General features: G+C 42.8%; 1 protein-coding gene across 20 annotated transcripts in view; it reads right to left on the reverse strand.

The window, feature by feature from the left end:
- The window catches only part of ERC1 (ELKS/RAB6-interacting/CAST family member 1), a 295,017-nt gene that overhangs the window by 178,871 nt on the left and 96,843 nt on the right, over nt 1–19,303 (reverse strand). For all 20 annotated transcript variants that reach the window (XR_012503922.1, XR_012503917.1, XR_012503916.1 and 17 more), the window contains one exon: nt 11,877–12,044. Coding sequence is in view for 7 of the 20 variants with exons in the window: in XM_074357283.1 (XP_074213384.1) it covers nt 11,877–12,044 (168 nt within the window). In the remaining 13 variants the exon portion in view is untranslated. The remainder of the gene's footprint in view (nt 1–11,876; nt 12,045–19,303) is intronic.

Here is a 19,303-nt window from a genome sequence, read left to right on the forward strand (position 1 = left end):
TTTGATCCTGAAAAGCCAAAACAATCTTGAAAAAGAACACAGGGAGAAGGGTCACGGTTCCCCATGATCAAAACCTACGACAAAGCCACAGTCCTCACGACGGTGTGACGTGGCACGTGGGAAGACACACAAACTGATGGAGCAGAACTGGGAGTTCAGAAATGAACACATGTCTACATACAACTACATGCAACTGGCCTTAAGCAATGGTCTCAAAACCATTAGAAAAAAAAAAAGTAATAGTCTTTACAACAAATGACGCTGGGACAAGTGGATATCCACGTGCAAAATAATGAAGTTGGACCCCTACCTTACACCACATACAAAAATTAACTAGGAATGGACCAAAAACCTAGATGTAAAAGTCAAAACTATAAAACTCATGGAAGGAAACATAGGAGGACATCTTTGTGGCCTTCAATTAGGCAGTGATGTCTTAGACACAATGCCAAAAACAAGCAATTTAAAACTTTTGTGCATCAAAGGATGCTATCAAGACAGTGAAGAGAGAACACACAGAATGGAAAAACTTTTTGCAAATCACAGATCTGATGTGAATGGAATCTCCAAAACAAAGACTTTCTAGAAGTCAAATAACTCAATTTAAAAAGACAAAGGATTTGTATAGACAATTCTCCAAAAATATACAGATATCCCTCAAGTACATGGAAAGATGTTCAACATCATTAATCTAACTATGGAAATGCAAATCAAAATCACAGTAAGATACCACATATGCCCATTAGAATGGCTGTTTTAAAAAGAAAAATAACAAAGGCATTTTGTTGGCAACAGTGACAGAAACATAAAATCCTTCAGCCACTTTTAGGAATAGTTTGGAAGTCCTTCAAAAAGTTACACATGAATTTAACATCAATTCCATTCCAAGATACATACTCAAGAGAAATGAAAATGTATGTTCATAGAAAAACTTGTACATAGATGTTCACAGAATCATTATTCATAATAGCCAAAAATAAGAAATAACCCAAATGTCCAGAAACTGATGAATGGATAACCCAAATGTGGTATATTCATCACAATGGAGTATTATTCAGCCATAAAAATGAACAAAGTACTGACATTTGCTACAGAAGTTACAGAAGCAAGACATAAAAAGCTGCACATGGTGTGATTACATTTATATGAAATGTCTAGAAGAGCCAGACTGACAGAGACAAAAAGGAGGCAGTGGTTGCAGAGGAGAAGGGGCTGTGACTGCTAACAGGTATGGGTTTCTTTTGGGGGTCATGAAAATGTCCTGGAACTGAATAGAAGTGATGGCTGCAACAACCTTGTAAGTATACAAAAAAAAAAAAAAAAAAAACTGAATTATACAGTTTAAATTAGTCAATTTTCTGGTACGCACATTATACCTCAATTAGGGGGAAAAGTTACCCATCGATCCAATTAACCCCACAGGCTGGATTGAAAGTCAAAGTTCCCAACACCCATCAGCAAAGTGTGACACTACTCTGGAGTGAGATTTATCCCCCAAATAATACAAAACCGTTTAGTCAAGTCTGTCAGCTCTTAATGGACTAAAAATTTCCTTTGCATCCAGCGTGACCTCTGCGCACTCTCAGGCTGTCATCCAGGTGGCCGGCTCTCCCACGTTAGATCACGAATACGCGGGCCTTTCCAACCACACAGATGTGCTTCTCACCGAAGGTGATCGCTGAATTAAATACGCAGCACTGATTCACCCTCTGCTGTCAGCCCGCCCTTTCCACACACCTCTGTACCTTTTTCCTATCAATCATTTTCATATCCCCTGGTAATTTCTGAATTGGAAAAAACAATTTTAAACTGTTGAGAATTCCTTCTGGTTTAAAGTGACTTCCACTGAGAGCAACGGATGATAGGAGAAGCCCTATGAATAAGATAGCAGAACACTGAGCAGAACACGGAAGTGGGAAAAAAGTCATAAAACAACAGAAAAGGGAGTGAGAGCTTTATTCCCACACCACACAGAACAGTCACACCCTCATGGTCTCAATCCTTTATCCAACATTTTTATTCGACTGGAGCAGATATTCCCCAAAGGTGGCCACACCACCACCTCCCACCTTCCACGCGCTTCTGTAACGTGGCTTGGCGCTCCTCCACCAAGCAGTGGAGCCTTTCGCTTGACCCTCCCCCTGAATCAAGGTAGGTCCTGTGACTATTGTGACCAAAAGGGTACAGCAGAAGGAATCCTCTGCCACTTTCAAGTCAACTCCTAGCATAACCCCGAGGGCCCGGCAGCTTTTACCTCTGCCACCCGTGACTGCGGAAGGAGGTGCCACGGAAGAAGTGTGACTGCGTCGTCACACGGTCAGGCACAGGGCACCTGCAGAAGCCCCGAGGAAAAGGGGGCCAGGGAAGACCCGGGCAGGATGGATGCAAGCGAGGAAGCCACGTTGGTGGAGGGTCACCCAACCGCAGGCACCCCCGCTGTCACCAAACAAGCCAGGGGCCAACTACGAAGAGACCCCTTCCTGAACTCCTGACTCACAAATAAAATGCTGTTAGAGCCACTAAGCTTCAGAGATAGCTCAGGACGCAGCAGTCGGCTCCCCGCCACCTGCCTGCTGCGAGCAGGGCGACTGCCCTGGCCGCTTTAGTCACCGTTGCCCAGCGCTGATTGTTCCTAGATGATCAGAACGCAGGGATGAGGCATGCTGTGTTTTGTTTGTTTGTTTGTTTTGGTTTTGGGAGAGGGGTGTTCTGCAAGAGGAAGGGATGGTGAGGAGGAACACACATGATTAAAAGATACATTATAACAAGGTAAACTAAGACCTCTTTTTTAGGGACTAATCCTTCAGTCATGGTTAAGACGTCACTTGCACAATATCTGCATCGTTTAAAAACAGTCATCTGTTGACAAACTGGAAGTTAAAGCAGACTTTGCAATTTCAATTATCCACCCTCCTTAAGGTTTACCTGGAAATGTGAGGGGGGAAGGTTAAACGAAGCAAAGTAAATCCACATGGAGTACATTCCTCAGCAGAAACATCACTATCAGTTAGACTTCATTTACTACGTGCTGTTTTCTCAGTCAAATGCTTCAGGAGTGTAGCTGTTCATATTCTCCACTGACAAAAAATTTTTAATTAAACTGAGTCCTGTTAAAACATAGTAAGTAAAAGAAACAAAAAGGAAAATTCGAATGCCTAAGTATATTAAGTTTCCAACTTAAAATCAAATTGGGGCCTGACCTGGTCCTCTTATGATTAAAAAACAAGATTTAGAAAACACTGCAATTAGTCCTTATTAAAAATAAAAGAGCACAAATTTTAAATTTTAATTTTCTCAGAATAAATCTGTCAATATTGTGTTCAATGATAAAGCACTCTCCTTTGCATTTTATGATATGGAAAAAGTGAAAAAACTAACACTGCTTTAGTCAAGACTCCACAGAAGACAAAGAATATACAAAGAATCCATTCTTTGTGACTTCCTACTCAAAGCAAAGTAACAGGAGTCTTAAAGAACCAGTCTAGGACCAAACAGAGGGGAAAACCCTTCTAATTCTGTAATACCAGTTAGCTTTCTGCTACCAAAAAAAAATCTAAACTCTATTAAATACCGAAACCTAAGAAACTGAAGATGCGAGCAAAGCGAAATAGACAAGCTACAGACGCGCGGAGGGACCGACGGCAACACCTGCACCAGCGTTAAACTCCGAGCGATGCTATAGTGTATAATCAATCAGGCAAGAAGCTGCACCGTTTTAACACAGATTCTGAATGCTGCTCAGAGTCAAATGCTCAACTACATTTTCCAGGTCAGTGACTTACTATAAAGATGAGACATTTACTGTAACACAGGACTACTCCGCACCGCAGGGGAGAAGCCTGGGAGGGCGGGGCCCATGCTAATCCCATTGTACAGCACGCCTGGCCATCTGCTATTGTCCCACCTCATTCTCCGAGCCCAGGCGGCCCCAGCGCATACAAATACGTCCACTGCCCACAAAGCCAGGAGACTGTGGGCAGGCGGCCGTGGCCCAGAGCCCAAAATGGTCCAGAGTATGTGACTCCCAAGCTTTATCACAGCTGCTACTATTCTCAGAAGGTGATTTTTTTTTAATGCATAGTTAATATGCCAAAAGTAATGCCAAAGTAATACACTGTTTCCCGGTATTCTCCCTAAATGTTAGAATAATTAAATATTACTTAAATATACAATTATAGATAATATTCTTGGGAAAAATGACTAGAGAATACAGATGCCAAAGAACAATAAAACGATGAACGTGGAGTTACCATATCCCTCTTCTTTACGGAATGAGCGCTGTGTCAAAAAGCAAGGTTGTGCAGAGTAAGACCTGTCTCCAGGAATATCCGAAGGTCTACTTGAAAGGTTACACTTCAATATCCCACCGCAGGTAGATTTCCAAAGTTTCTGATGGAGAAGCTTCACGGCCAGAGGAAAGGAAAGCTGAATTCTATTTATTAGTTTCCTAAGTACACTAACCGGACAACACAGATGAGCACACTCACTGACAGCTTCCCCGTGACGTGAGAAGTGGGGATAATTTCCCAGAGACCAGGAGATACAGAGTTCACAGCAAGAAAGAAAAGGCATTCACAGACAGAGCTCTACCAGAAACTTTAAAGACTCCATATTAAAAATGTATGAAGAGGAGAGGTGAGATTCCGGGGCGTGACCCTCTGGGAAAGACACGACTCCGCTCTCTCGGCCTGGGGCCACTCACCCCTTTTCAGTCTGCCTAGCAAACTTTCATGATCTTTCAACACCTTTCTTAGCATCCTTTCACAGAAGGTCAAACCTACAACGCCCTGCTTGGTGCTCACTGTACACCACTCGCATTGTAACTTCCCCAACTGCCACAACTCTGAGACTTTGAGAGCAGAAACCACATCTTGCCTTGTACTCAGCACAGCACCAAGTGTGCAGCAGAAGGCACTATGCTGCCTGCATGAATGAAGACCGCGAGGCAGACTGGGAAGACTGGGAAGCCCACAGGAACATAACGTGTGTGTGAAACTACAAATGCACTCAAGAGTGGGGAGGCGGGTGGGAGAAGAGCCCAGATCCGCCAGGGCGTATAAACACTCACGCCAGGAACGTGCGCGGGCCGCATATCACCAGGACCCAGGCATCACCCAAGAGGGAAGTACACGGAACGGTCTCTCCAGTGGGACTCGGGATTTTAAGAGATTTCTTTTGGATTAAGAACAGGGGGGAAAAAGGACTTATAGAAAGATTACACCTGCAAACAAACTGGGTTTACCAAAAAAACAAAACAAAACAAAACAAAAAACCTACAGACAACAGAAGGAGCTCTTAGAACAGCTTTGATGCATCGCATTCTGACAGAGGTGTCTCACAATACGCCACACAAGTCCTTCCCAGGCCAAGGCAACATTTTACCTCTTATGTGAAGGTGTACAGAATACACTCATGTAGCTTGTAGTAACCTAAAGTGAAAAAATATGAAAATGAGTATGTATACATGTATGACTGAACTATCACAGTGTGCACAGAAATGGACCCACCATTGTAAACTGACTACACTTCAGTTCAAAATACATATATACTCATAAAAAGGCAGAAGACATAACACTGAAGGAGATAAACAGACTAAATAAATCAAGATTCAAAACGATTCTCAAAGATTAGAGCAACTGGCTGAATTGGGCAGATAAAACTGAGAATAAACAATATTAACACCTCGCCTCCAGGGCACGTAACACCGCACAGGTTCCAAGGTGCCTTGATACACATTACATCATTCAAGAAAAACCCCGAGGTAACTGCTGCATCCTGTCTACAGCTGAAGAAACAGAAGGTGAGTGAGCCTCAGTGCATTTTCCCAGGATCAAATGTCGGCCAGGGCCAAAAGCAGAACATTAATAATGTCCTAATCATCTATCTCTTAATTAGATCCAAAATTCCAACGGGACAAGCAAAGTGTGCAGGAAAAATGAGTCTAGAAAAGCAACCGCCATCAGAAAAATTAACCAGGACAAATAAGAGCAATGGGAGGAATAGAAATAGTTCACTTGGGAAAACCAGCTTAGGGGCAGCCAAATGCAGGCTCCCGATTCTAGAGCATCACCCTGCTGAAGGGGGACCACACGGGGTCAGCATGGCCCCAGGTTAGCCTTCACCAGCAGGCGCTCTTAGCAGCCCAGCCCTGGTCCAGGTAACAATGGCCCAAACTGTCCGAGCCGTCTATTCATCACAACTGGACATATCTGACCGTAGGCTGAGTAAATCCATCCGCCAGGCACTTTGCAGGGAATTGCAGGCAAACGAGCAGCTGGTCTTTATCAAACCCAGAGACGCTACATCCGCATCAGACCTTGTTTCAAAATATGCAAATAAAGGTTTAGAGAAAGGTGGTTCTAATTGTATGATTATAAAATTAGGAATAAATTGAAAATATAGGAAAAATTCTTTCTCAACAAGGACAGATACGTATAAATAGAAGTTTTTTCTAAGCATTTTTATTATTAATATTCAAACAAAAAGAAACATATAAAGTATGTAATAAGCACCCAGGAACCAAGAATGCAAATCAAACAGAAGTTACTCTGCCTGAGGTATTTTAAATTGTAACACATAGTTAACATACACGTATGCGTCTGTGCACGTCGTGCAGCAGATGAACCCACGACCCATCACAGGAATGAGAACATTACCTAAAATGTTCAAGACATTTACACACCCCTCCTTACCCCAGCTCTCTTCCCTCCCTGCCTCTAGAAGGAAGAGCTTCGCTGAATTTTCACCCTAAATATACCCTTGCCTTAAAACAAAAAGAAAAATATGTTCCACCGTGTGGCTAAATCACAATTTACTAACTCATTCTTCTGTCAAAGAACATTTTGCATAGTGTTCCCTCAGTTTTGTTTTGGATTTTTTTTTCTTAATCCAAACCAGGTTACTGCAAGCATTCCTACACACGTCCCGGAGTCCACCCTAAGCACACATATCTGGCAGGTACACTTACGTTTAATTTAATAAGATTAAGTACTTTCCAAGACAGTTGTACCTACTTAGGAAATCCAGTCGCCATATTTACCTTGGAGAGAGTTAAGCGGTGGTGCCACAACTAATGGTAAATATTAAATTCATTTAAACACAGAAATAAAGACTAAACAATACAAATTATAATTATAGAAAGGACCTTTCCCCTCCTCAAAAAGCATCACAATGTAAATCTGAGAAGTATTATGGACTCAGCAAAAGACAACAAAACTTATCAACAAAATTCAGGAAAGAGGGACAATAAATAAGCATTTGTCATAAAAAGTAGTCAGTAGATACTGCTCCACTTCAGAATCTGTGAAGTCAAGACAGAACATGAAACACTTTGCTTCAAGTGATGGAGAGACTGGGAAAACGAGGCACAAGTCACACTTCTGCTCCACGAGATGGCTGTCTTCAGGTTAACGAGGACCCTCGTGTTAGTACCTGACAGAGCTGATCATACGCCCCCTTTGAAGCTTCAGCTTAACTTCTGAGATACCACATTCCAACCAAAAGAGAAACAAGATTATTTTATGAAGAGGAGAATCTGACAACATGATACTAAAGTTCATCTGGAGAAAGGCACAAGTGAGAAATGTCTGAAATCCCTCCAAAAAAATTTAATAAAGCAGAATAGGTCTAGTAAATACTAAACGTACTAGGAAGGACTATGGTCACTGAGACAGTTAAGAGAAAGGAGAGGCAGCTGGCAGGAAAGAGCGGCAGGTAGATGGAACAGACCAGAACCCAGAACCAAGCCCAGGTGTACGTGCTAGTTTACTGTGGCATTCCAAATCAGAAGAACAAAGGTAGATTATTTAGTAACTGTTATAATGACGACTGGCTGGCCACATAGAAGAACATAAAGCTGAATCACTACAGCCAATATACAAATTCTATAAAACAATTTTCAGGTATAAACACTTAAAAAAAGAAACTCTGAAAGTACCGGAAGAAAGTATGTGTGAATTACTTAATAACCCTGGCAGGCAGAAGGACATTCTGAGCATGACCTAAAACTGAGAGGGCAGAGGAAGGGACTCCTAAATCTGACACACAAATTCTAAAACAAATACCAGAAAGAAAGTAAAGAAGAAAGTGACGAATAAGAGAATATACTTGTAAATCACGAGGGAAGAGGCCATTCACTTACGAGGGAGCCCCTACAAATGAGTAAAGGAGAGAAACAGAAAAATGTGGAAATGACACGAATGTGCAGCTTCCACAGCAAAGAGACTCCTCTGAAAAGACGCTCAGCTTTAAATAAATACCAAGCAAGAAAATAGATAGTTTTAAATTATCTGCCAGGTCAGTGGAAAATTGAAAAGGTTTGGCAACAAACCTTTGATGAAGCTATGAAGAAAGACACTTTTAATATAAACAAGCACAAACTTTTCAGAGAACAGTGGGGCGCCCATCAGTCTTTTTAGAGGCACACACACAGTTATCACATCATGGCTGAGACATTTATGTCGTTATCTGTTACACCATTATAACAAATGCAAAAACAGGAAGAAAACCTAGAAGCATCTGCTTGTAAAGCTATAGGATGTCAGTTAATTACGGTGTGAGTATGACGCCAAAAACCATGCAGATACTAAAAACAATGAGATAAAGCTACACATAACAAGACACACAAATTTGTTTATCTTGAAATGAATAAAAATTACGATTCCAGTGGGTTTTTTTAAAAACATGTAACACATATATGCCTACAAGTAATTATACAAACACTGCGGTGCATCAGACAACAGAAAATTATTCAGGATAAAAAAGAAGTGAGCGATCAAGCCATGAAACGAAATGGAGGAATTTTAAATACACAAAGTAAAAGAAGCAAGTCTGAAAAGGGTACACACTGTATGATTCTAACTACATGTCCTTCTGGAAAAGGCAAAGCTGCAGACAGAAGCGCCCCTGGAACCCTGGCAGGACCCCGTGTGACAGCTGGCCGCCTTCCGGCGCCACGTGCGCGTGTGTCTCTGCATCGCTGCTCTGAATGGGTACGTCCTGGGCCATCACCCATACCTGTAGGACAAGGAGGGCCAGGGACACAGCCCCCACGGTCCCCTCATTTAGGCCACTGCATCTCCATCCGTCGCTCTTCCCCCAGACCTCCCACGCGATCTGCTTCACGGTGGTGCCGTCTGTATCCCAACCGTGCTGCTCACCAGCTCCTCCGTGGCCTCCTTAAGTCAGCAGCATCTCACCCCAGCCCAGCTCACCACAGTTCACGCTGCTCCCTCAACCCCGTCTCCGTGAAGGGTACCTGCATTCACCCCGCTCCCCTGTTTGTCAACCACACGGAAATCAAGCTTGCTAATAGTACTGTGGAGCAAGAGGGTGTCTGTAGCTCAAGAAAGGAATTACAGTCACAGCTCCCTTGAGAGCCTTAAACTGCCTCTAAGCTTACGGTGTCTTTTCCTTTATTTTACGTGGATCCAAAAGTTAAAGCTTATTTCTATTTTATCAGCAAACAATGGTCCAGGGACACATCACACATGTTGATTCTGATGATGTCAGTCTAGTAGCTTCCACAACAAAGTACAGACAGAACATAAAGGCTCTGAGGACTGAAAACGACAGGTGCAGAGGTAATTATTTTAAAAGCAGCAGTAATAATCTAAACCAGTTTTAGAAGCACCTGTGTTACCTATCTGATGACTGTTTTAAAGACAAGCCAAATCAAAGTCTGTAACACGACAAATTAGTGAGGCAGCGTAATGTACTAAACAGAACACAATTACTGGCCTCCATGACGAAAGCTAAAGACACTAACGGGGAGGGTGTAGCTCAGCGTGGGGCACGTGCTCAGCATGCACCAGGCCCTGGGTTCAATCCCCAGTCCCTCCATTTAAAAAAAAAGAGAGGAGATGGACAAAGAATAATACATATAATATGTGTGTGACGTTCTGCAGTACCAAAAAGCTTTAACACGTATTCTTGTCTAATCCTCCCAACAGGGGAGTTGTGACGGGGAAAGCTGCATTTTGGAAGAAATTTTTAAAAATAAATTTTTAGCTAAACCAATTTGTACAAATGAACCTCTGGTATCATGCAATATGTCTGGAAATTTGTCTGTTTGGGGCTTGTTCTCATTTGGGGGGTAGGAACAGGAAAACATGGGAGACTGGACACCAAGGTATGAAAGTGTTTTGTTGGTGGGTACTGACATAACTTAATGGATCAGGACTAACATTTTTTATTTCCTTTACGAAAGGGGAGAAGATAGTTCAAAGTCTGTTTCATGAAGTCAGGGTAAGTACATCCAGTGAAAATTTTGTTTCAGCTGTGTCCTCGAAGGATGTATACCACATGTACACAGAGATTAACACATACACTGTGTCACATGTGAAGTATGTTACATATTATGTATCACAGTCTAAACATTCAGCCACTGATTACAATAGAGCCATCAGGATATAAAAACCACCACCAAGAGGTTGCAAGGGTTAAACAAGGTTTCAGATACAAAGTGGCTGATAAACGTTGCCATTCTATTTTTACAAACTATGATTATTCCGGGATAACGAGGTATTAATTCTAACTTCTAAACTCCAGGCACAGTTATTAAAACCTTTTTAAAAAAAATGTGTATCTAGACATGCATTACTTTCTAATAGTCTTTGGGTTCTAACCAATATACTTGTGACCTGCCAAAATCCACCGACATCACTAATGCATATCCTGTCACCCAGCAATTCTGTTTGGTAATTTACCTAGAAATACACTTCACATATGAATAAACTAAATATGCACAACATTGTAGACTGTAACATCATTTTACGTAAAAGCAAACATTTTAAGCAAACTGTCCATCAGTAGAAACCTGGTAAGTAAACCGCAGCACGTCGATTCAGCGCAGCTGGCAGTAACGGTGAGGAGCCCCGGAAGGAGTTTCAAAATACGTTAATGGAAAAAAGGAAGGAAAAGGCAACGAGGAATGGTAACGTGTGTGTCAAAAGAAACTTCTGCTCTATATGGATTACACATAAAATGTTTCTGAAAGGACACAAAAAGAGGTAAAGAGAGAAAGAATACATACTTGCTTGTACGTGTGTAAACTGTGGGTAGAAGAACATATAAGAAACAGGCAAGGGGAAGTGAGCAGTTGGGGGGAAGGTGAGAAGGACGTGCCTAGAACGTTTTAAAACAAATCAGCGTCCACTAACAGGACACCATCGTCAACTGGTGTTTACAGGGATCAATTTTTTATGTTTACTTACAGAAAGCAAATGAAAACCAAACTAATGAAATAGAGAACAAACACTGAACATGGGCCTCTGCACATGAAAGAAAGGCTGAATTTGAGGTTCAGTGAAGAGAGTTTTATTCCTTGGCTATTGTTGGAGGTTAAAAATCAACTGGGACAATGTCAGGTAGTCCCAACTTGTCATCTCAATGGAGCCAGGGTCTCCTGTAACTGTGACGGCCAGGGCTCACTTTACTTAAGCTAGAGGGCGGGGGGGACAGTTATCAGTGCCCTCCTTATTTGCCGCAGAGCGAGCCTCCTTCCCGTGATGATGAAGGTGAAGAGGAGAGAAAGCCCTCCCTGACTCACGTTCATCACGTGTCCCTACAGCAGCACGCGTTTCTGTTCGGAATCGGAGTCGTGCTGACCAGGCAGATGGGGCCGCAGCCACCCGAGCCCGTGCCCGACACTCGTCCCCACACGGGGCACCAGACGCGGCCACCTACAAGGCACTTTCCAGAAACAGAAGCACGGAAAACACTGTTGAAGACACTAAGTAGTGCTTACTTCGAAATTTTAAAACCTGAACGTGCAGAGCAGTTTTAACAGAGCCTGTGCTGCCTGCAGAACCACAGGGAGGGAGGGGGCAGCGGGGACAGCCCTGAGCCCGGCCGGAGCGTCCGGCCGCTGCGCTCACCTTCTTCTGAAGCACGTTCACTTTGCGCTCCTTCACGTCCAGCATGTCCTTGAGGTCGTGGATCTCTCCAGCTTGGGTGCCCTTCTCCTCAGCCATGTCCTGGATTTGCTTCGTCTTCTTGTTCAGCATGGTTTCCTTCTCTTCCAAACGTAATCGCAGGGCGTCCACCTGAGGATGTAAGGTTTTCCACAGGATTAGCTGAAAAGAAAGGAATGTAACTCCTTCCAAACAGACGTGCACAGCTGCCCAAATGACACGTTTAGAGTAAACTTTCATTAGGATCAAATAAAATACCACTCTAAATACCATCCGCAAAACTTAGAAATTAAACCCTAAAATTTTGTGAGCATTTTCTTAAAAAAATTTATAGCAGATCAATACACAGTGGTATCAAGAAAAATAGATCTGAAAAAAAAGGGGCAAACAGAATTGTTACAAAGAGGTTGAGCTTTGCTACTTCTATGAAAGTATTATAATCTACTATGTTTCTCAAACTTTATGTGCGTTAGAATCATTGGAAGGGTTTAAACAGAATGCCAGGCCACCAGAGTCTCTAACTCAGCGAGGCTGGGGCTCAAGAATTAGTATTTTTAACAAGTACCCAAGTTATGCTACATTGCTTCGGAATACCTAAAATTAAAAACAAACAAACAAACACACACAACCCATAAGCATCACCAAACACGACACCTGCTGTATCAGGTAACACGATCCAGCTGTGGCTGACAAGCCCAGCACACACTCAAAGATCCGTAAGGCGCAGCTAAGTCTACTTTCAAATGCCAAGACGAGGCAGCTGAAGTCTGGTATCCAGTACCTTTATCACCAAAGTTTAACAGCGTTCGTTAGATGGTATGACTTTATAAATAATTAAAAATCTAACTGATAGTACTCATTTTCATGTTTCCTTCCAGTTTTGAGACATAACTGACACACGGCCCTATGTAAAGTTAAGGAGCACAGCGTAATGATTTGACTCACGTACATCATGCAATGATTATCGCAGTAAGTTTCGTGAACACCCATCATTTCATACGGATACAAAATTAAAGAAATAGAAAACAATTTTTCCTTGCGATGAGAACTCTTGGGATTTGCTCTCTCAACAGCTTTCGTACCTGGCACACAGCAGCGTTAGTTATACTCATCACGTGGGACATGACTATCCCTAGTCCTTCCTTATCTTACATCCGGGAAGCTTGTCCCTTTGACCACCTTCACCCGACTTCCCCTCCCCCGACCTCCCATCTCCGGGACTACAAAGCCCCTCCCTTGACACGTCTATTTAGTTACTAGAAGTTTGTATCTCAATCTCCCTCGTCTCTTTCCTCTCCCCACCCTCCTCACCTCTGGCAGCCACCTGTTTGTTCTCTGAATCTATAACTCTGCTTCAGTTTGGTTATGTTTGTTCATTTGCTTTGTTTTCTAGGTTCCATATATAAGCGAAATCATGCAGAGTGTGTCTTTCTCTGTCTGGCTTATTTCCCTTAGCAGAATGTCCTCAAGGCCCACCCACGCTGTCACACAAAGCAGGATTTCCTTCTCCCTTACGGCTGAATAATAATCGCACCCCCACACTCTATCCACTCACCCACTGACGGGCACTGAGGGTGTTTCCGTATCTCGGCAACTGCAAACAACGCTGCAGTGAACAGGGGTGCATGTATCTTTTCTAAGCAGTGTTTTCGTTTTCCTCTGATAAATGCCTAGGAGTGAACTGCTGGGTCACACGGCGGTTTAATTTTTTAAGGAATCTCCATACAGTTTTCCACAGTGGCTGCACCAACTTACACTCCTACCGCCAGTGGGCAAGGGTTCCGTTTTCTCCAGACTCGCCAACACCGTTATTTGCTGTCTTCTGGGCGACAGCCGCACTGACGTGTGAGCGGGGATACCTCACTGCAGTTCTGATTTGCATTTTCCTGATGACTAGTGATGCTGAGCATCTTTTCATGTGCCTGTTGGCCATCTGTGTATCTTCTTGGGAAGAAGAAAGGGATTACAAAGAGGTACACGGGAACTCTGGGGACAGTGGTCTTCATCTTGACTGTGGTGTTGGTTTCAGAGGTGTATGTGTCAAAATTTAACAAATCGTACCTATTAAATATATGCAGTTTATCTGATGTCAATAAATTTGATTTTTTTAAATAAGCAAAATTAGAAAGCGTGGTACTGGAACAGGAATAAACCAACAGACGTTTCCCAGCAGAAACAGGAGCCCAGACACACACACACCCACACACACACCCCCCCACACCCAGAGGGGACGCTGCGGTCAGTGAGGGAAGGGCAGGGATTCAATAGATTGTTTTCAGACAGCTGGCCGCCCACATGGAGGGAGGGAGGAAGATCCCTAACTCATATCACAGAGAAAAATGAATTCTGGGTGAACTAAAGATTTATGTGTGAAAAGCAAACCTTTAAAACTTTTAGAAAGAAAGCTACTTTTAGTATCTTCAAAGTATCTTTTAAGACACTGAGGCAAGGAAGAACTTTTTTAGAAGACCCAAAGAGGATACATCACAAAGAAAAAATAATGGTGAATCCAACTGTATTAAAATGTAAAACTTCTGGACATCATTATAGCATTTTACAGTGTTTTAGTATTTCACCTGTATTTTTGTGAAGTCTAGTGCTCTCCCCACGAACACTGTACAGAATGGAAACTTGACACGTGTAAAGACAGCCAGCCTACTTAAAATGTTCCTCGAAGATGAGGAACAAGAAAAGATGACTCAGCAGCAATGAAGATGTGTTTTCGGACAAAACGGAACTACGGAAACTCAAGCCCAGCGAGTCTTAGGGATGTTACATTAAAATTTCCAGCTTCGGTGCCTAAATTCGGCACAAAGAGCTCAGAGCGAGAATTAAAATCCAATGCAGAACAAAGACGAGTTACACGACTGCCACTGAGCTCCCCAACCGTCCTTTCTAAAGTGCAAGATGACAAAGCTCTTCAAGTTTCCCCTGGATTTCCTTCATCTGCCTATTAAAATAGGAAACACTCCACCATGCCAATAAGATAAAAAAAGGTCCTGAAGAGAAATATCAGAACAGACTGAATATTGATCCAACAGAGAGAAAAGAACTGTCACCACAGAGGGAAGGCCCTTGAGGAACAGGAAACTCAGCAACCAGGCATCTTGAGATGCCAGAGGGACCCACGGACCCCTGCCCTCTGGGCTTCGCTGAGGCTCAGGGCAAGCCGGCCTCCGTGGGTTCTGGTCCTATTCAACAGCATCACACGTGGTTCCTGTCGGTGAACCCACACAGGGCGTCAGCAGGACCAGCCAACAGGGTGCTCGCTGCAGCCCTGGCCGGCTACAGTTCAGGAGGGCACGGTCTTAGGAGAGCGCACACGCCAGAAATCTAAAAATAAGTAAATCACATACTAACTCGCGTCCACCCCTTCCCTACACAACTTGTAGTTTATATTCTGCAGACTCCACCCCTGACACGGGTACTGTACAGTCCCCAAACCACAAGCATAAAAGCAACAACTCACCTAAAAGCCATTTTACCCAGTATCCCAAAATACAGTATTAAATTCTTATCATTAAAGCCAAAAGCCCAGACATTCAAAGCTGCAAACAAGTCCTAACTGCCTTGTCTCAGTTCTCAGCATTAATTTCCGAAAAGTGAAAGGTTTAATCTGAGGGTCAGGAACCAGAAACACCCCTCTTCACCTCTACACACTTCTCATCCGAGGGGACCAGCATCTCACAGGGTAGGAACCGCGAGGCGTCACCCTGCTGCTTCTTCACCGCAGGTCCCCAGACGCAAGTCCCCCCGGCCGCACCTTTACATTAGCTCCGACTCCCTCACGTGACCTGGAAGCGAGCCTGCGGCAACGAGGCGTAAACTCCTGCCTGCCATTTTGAGGGAACGTCAGACCCACAGGAATGGGTGACTGAAAAGGTAAAGAATGAAAACTCTTGTTACAAACGTCCAAACCTTTGGGGTAAGAGCAGCTGGAAATGCAGGCTTTGATATTAAAAATATTTCAAGTCAGGAATATTAGGCACAGAAACTACCCAAGTCCACAGTCTAATTGCTAAACGCTCTTTTCTTTACTAAGTATTCAGTTCAAATCACCTGTGTACACTTTTTCTTGGTCTGCTTTTCCGTGCAACGCAGAACTTAAACGTGTGGGATCTGAGATAAAAACCACCACAGAAACCACTTTGCTACTACGAGATTAATGGCTCCGAATTCTACACTGCTCTTTTGGTTTGGAGTGAACTAAATCCACAGTATAATTTTGCGTGAGGTCCATATTTTGCAAACCACAAAAACATATCCAGGAAAACCCCTCAGAGACCAGCAGGACACACAGGCATCCCCCGCACGCCGCTCCTGGCGGGAGGAATAGGACCCCGTTTATTCACATGCACTGACCTGGAGGCCCGGCGTCCACCCAGCTGGCCGAGCACCAGGGCTGTGGCACACAGGTTATGCCAACTTCAACAGAAAGAGTTGGTTTTTATCTAAAGACTTTCTCTTCCAACGGACTCTTACTTCTGTTTTGGCCTCTTACTTCTGATCACAAAACTATTCATTTTCTCGACCCATCTTAACCTGCTTTTGTTTTACATCAAAAAAACAGATTTAAGTGCGCACCTGCAGCCGTAACTACGTGGGTGCGACGGCGTGCTTCCTACGACTCCCCTCCTGGGATGACCCGACTCACTCCCTTTCTAACCCTGACCACAGCTAGCCTTCTCCACGGGGTCCTCTGTCATCTCCCCGTCTTCACTCCTCACTCTGTACAACCTCCTCCGGAGAAGACAAGTCAGTCCTGAGGCTTCCCCCCCACCCCTTATGATGACAGCTTCCTAATGTTTATTCCCGTCCCCAACCAGTTTTAAAAACCTGAGATTCTAACAAAATTGTCTGCTTAAACCAAATCTGCCATTGAACTTCATTTAGAATGAGTTTTACTTTTTTAAGCATCTTTTCTTTTAAAGGATCTTCAAAAATCACCTAATATGGCCAACATTAATGTAAGTTAAACGCGGGTGCTGTCTACTGTATTATTTTCTGCATTCTGCCTGTATTTGGCAGTCTCTCATAAGCTTTCTAAAAATCAAATAATCTAAACCACTCCTAAGTTTAAAGCTGAGGGAATCAAAGCCCAACCTGAGTGACTCGCCCAAGATCACTAAGTATGATTTCCTGACCCTTATCGCCCATCATTCCCTTCTGGAAAGGAGGCCGAATGAAGGGCACCGGGTCGCGAGACTGACAGCACACACGAACCAACCTTTCATAAAAGGCTGTTTCAACAAACCGCACTGAGTTCTGCTTGACACCTCATCCAACAAAAAGTGAGAGAGCTCAGAGAAACATGGGGAGGGCCAGGGCAGAGAGGTGGCAGTCCACAGCACACCATTTACCTGTGCAAAGTGGAGGGTGGGGACAAATTTAAAATCTAAAAAAAAATGGCGATGTGGTCCACCCACTTTCTCCTGAAAATCCACGGCAGACACAGAAGACGGTGAACCTCGGTTTGCTTTTGCTTTACTTTCTACTCTACTGATTTCTGACAATATCTAGACTGCTCCATCTCTGGATTTAACTCTGTTGTTTTTTTCCTAGTTTCCTGATTTGAATGTTTAGCGTATTTGCGCACTCTCGCTCGCTCGCTCTCTCTCGTTTTCTGATAAGCACCTCAAACCTGGACAGCTTTCATGGTCCCTCACTTCCAAATTTTTCTATTTCTCCTTTAACCCAAGGCTCATTCAATAGTACATTTTCAGATTCCAAACTTGTTTCAGTTTTGTGCTGTAATTCCTTAACAGTGATTTCTAATGTTGCTGCATCAGAGGTCAGAGAACACGTTCCATGTGACCTTCATTCCTGGGAATTCTGAAGTTTCCTCTGTGACCTAACACATGGTTGATTCTTACGACTGTTCAATAAGTTCTTGAATATATTGCTTATTCTCTACCTGTTACAGCAAGATTCTATATACACATCTATTAGTTGGAGCTTAAATATTATTGAAATTTTTTAAATTGCTGTTTACCTTTGATAAAATTCTGAAAGGCGTATATTCAAATGATCTTTTGCAGTTATTGATTTAATGTTCACAATCATTCAATTTTCTTGACCTATAGTTTCTTTTATCAGTATGTAACACTAGTCTGTGTTCTTTGCAACTGCTTTAAAAGATAAATTAGTGTTAACATAAAACAGACTGTGGGGGACACTTCCCTGATATATATTTTATTTTACATTTAAATATTTTTCTGTCCTTTTATTTTTAATTTTGCTGTTTTTCTTTGTTTTATTTTTTTAAACCTTTTTTATTGATTTATAATCATTTTGCAATCTTGTGTCAAATTCCAGCGTAGAGCACAAATTTTCAATTATGCATGAATATATATATATTCATTGTCACATTTTTTTTCTCTGTGAGTTACCGTAAGATCTTGTATATATTTCCCTGTGCTATACAATATAATCTTGTTTGTCTATTCTACAATTTTGAAATCCCAGTCTATCTCTTCCCACCCCCTGACCCCTTGGCAACCACAAGTTTGTATTCTATGTCTATGAGTCTATTTCTGTTTTGTATTTATGCTTTGTTTGTTTTGTTTGTTTGTTTCTTTGTTTTTTAGATTCCACGTAAGAGCAATCTCACATGGTATTTTTCTTTTTCTTTCTGGCTTAGTTCACTTAGAATGACATTCTCCAGGAGCATCCATGTTTCTGCAAATGGCGCTACGTTGTTGGTTTTTATGGCTGAGTAGTATTCCATTGTATAAATATACCACATCTTCTTTATCCAGTCATCTGTTGATGGACATTTAGGCTGTCTCCATGTCTTGGCTACTGTAAATAGTGCTGCTGTGAACACTGGGGTGCAGGTGTCATCCTGAAGTAGGGTTCCTTCTGGGTATATGCCCAGGAGTGGGATTGCTGGGTCACATGGTAAGTCTATTCCTAGTCTTTTGAGGAATCTCCACACTGTTTTCCACTCTTTGTCTTACGTTTAATTCTTGTTGACAATGCATATTTGTATCTTAATTTTTTAGCCTAACTGAGATCTGCATCTTGACCTAAGTTTAATTCATTTGCATTTGTTGCCTTTCCCCTCCTTCAATTATTTAGTCAACTTCTTTCATGCGTCTACGTGCCCCCCTCCAGCACCATTCTTTTCTATTCTCCACTGGGTATGTTGGATTTTAAACTGATTGTCTGAATGTACACATTGCGTTTTCACCTGCCTAGTGTACTGACAGCCATACTCACACTTAGATGTTCCTGTCATTTTCTTAAGCTTATCCTTATCTACATCCTCCCCCAGAAGTCACTGCTCTATCACCACCTGGAGTGGGGGAAGTGGTGGTGGCAGGAAGCAAGCCCCTAGATCAGACAGCCTCTGGTGCACTTGATAACCGGCACCTCTGCTCTGCCAAAGA

Source organism: Camelus bactrianus, chromosome 34, assembly GCF_048773025.1.
Source record: "Camelus bactrianus isolate YW-2024 breed Bactrian camel chromosome 34, ASM4877302v1, whole genome shotgun sequence".
Classification (NCBI taxonomy): Eukaryota; Metazoa; Chordata; class Mammalia; order Artiodactyla; family Camelidae; genus Camelus; species Camelus bactrianus.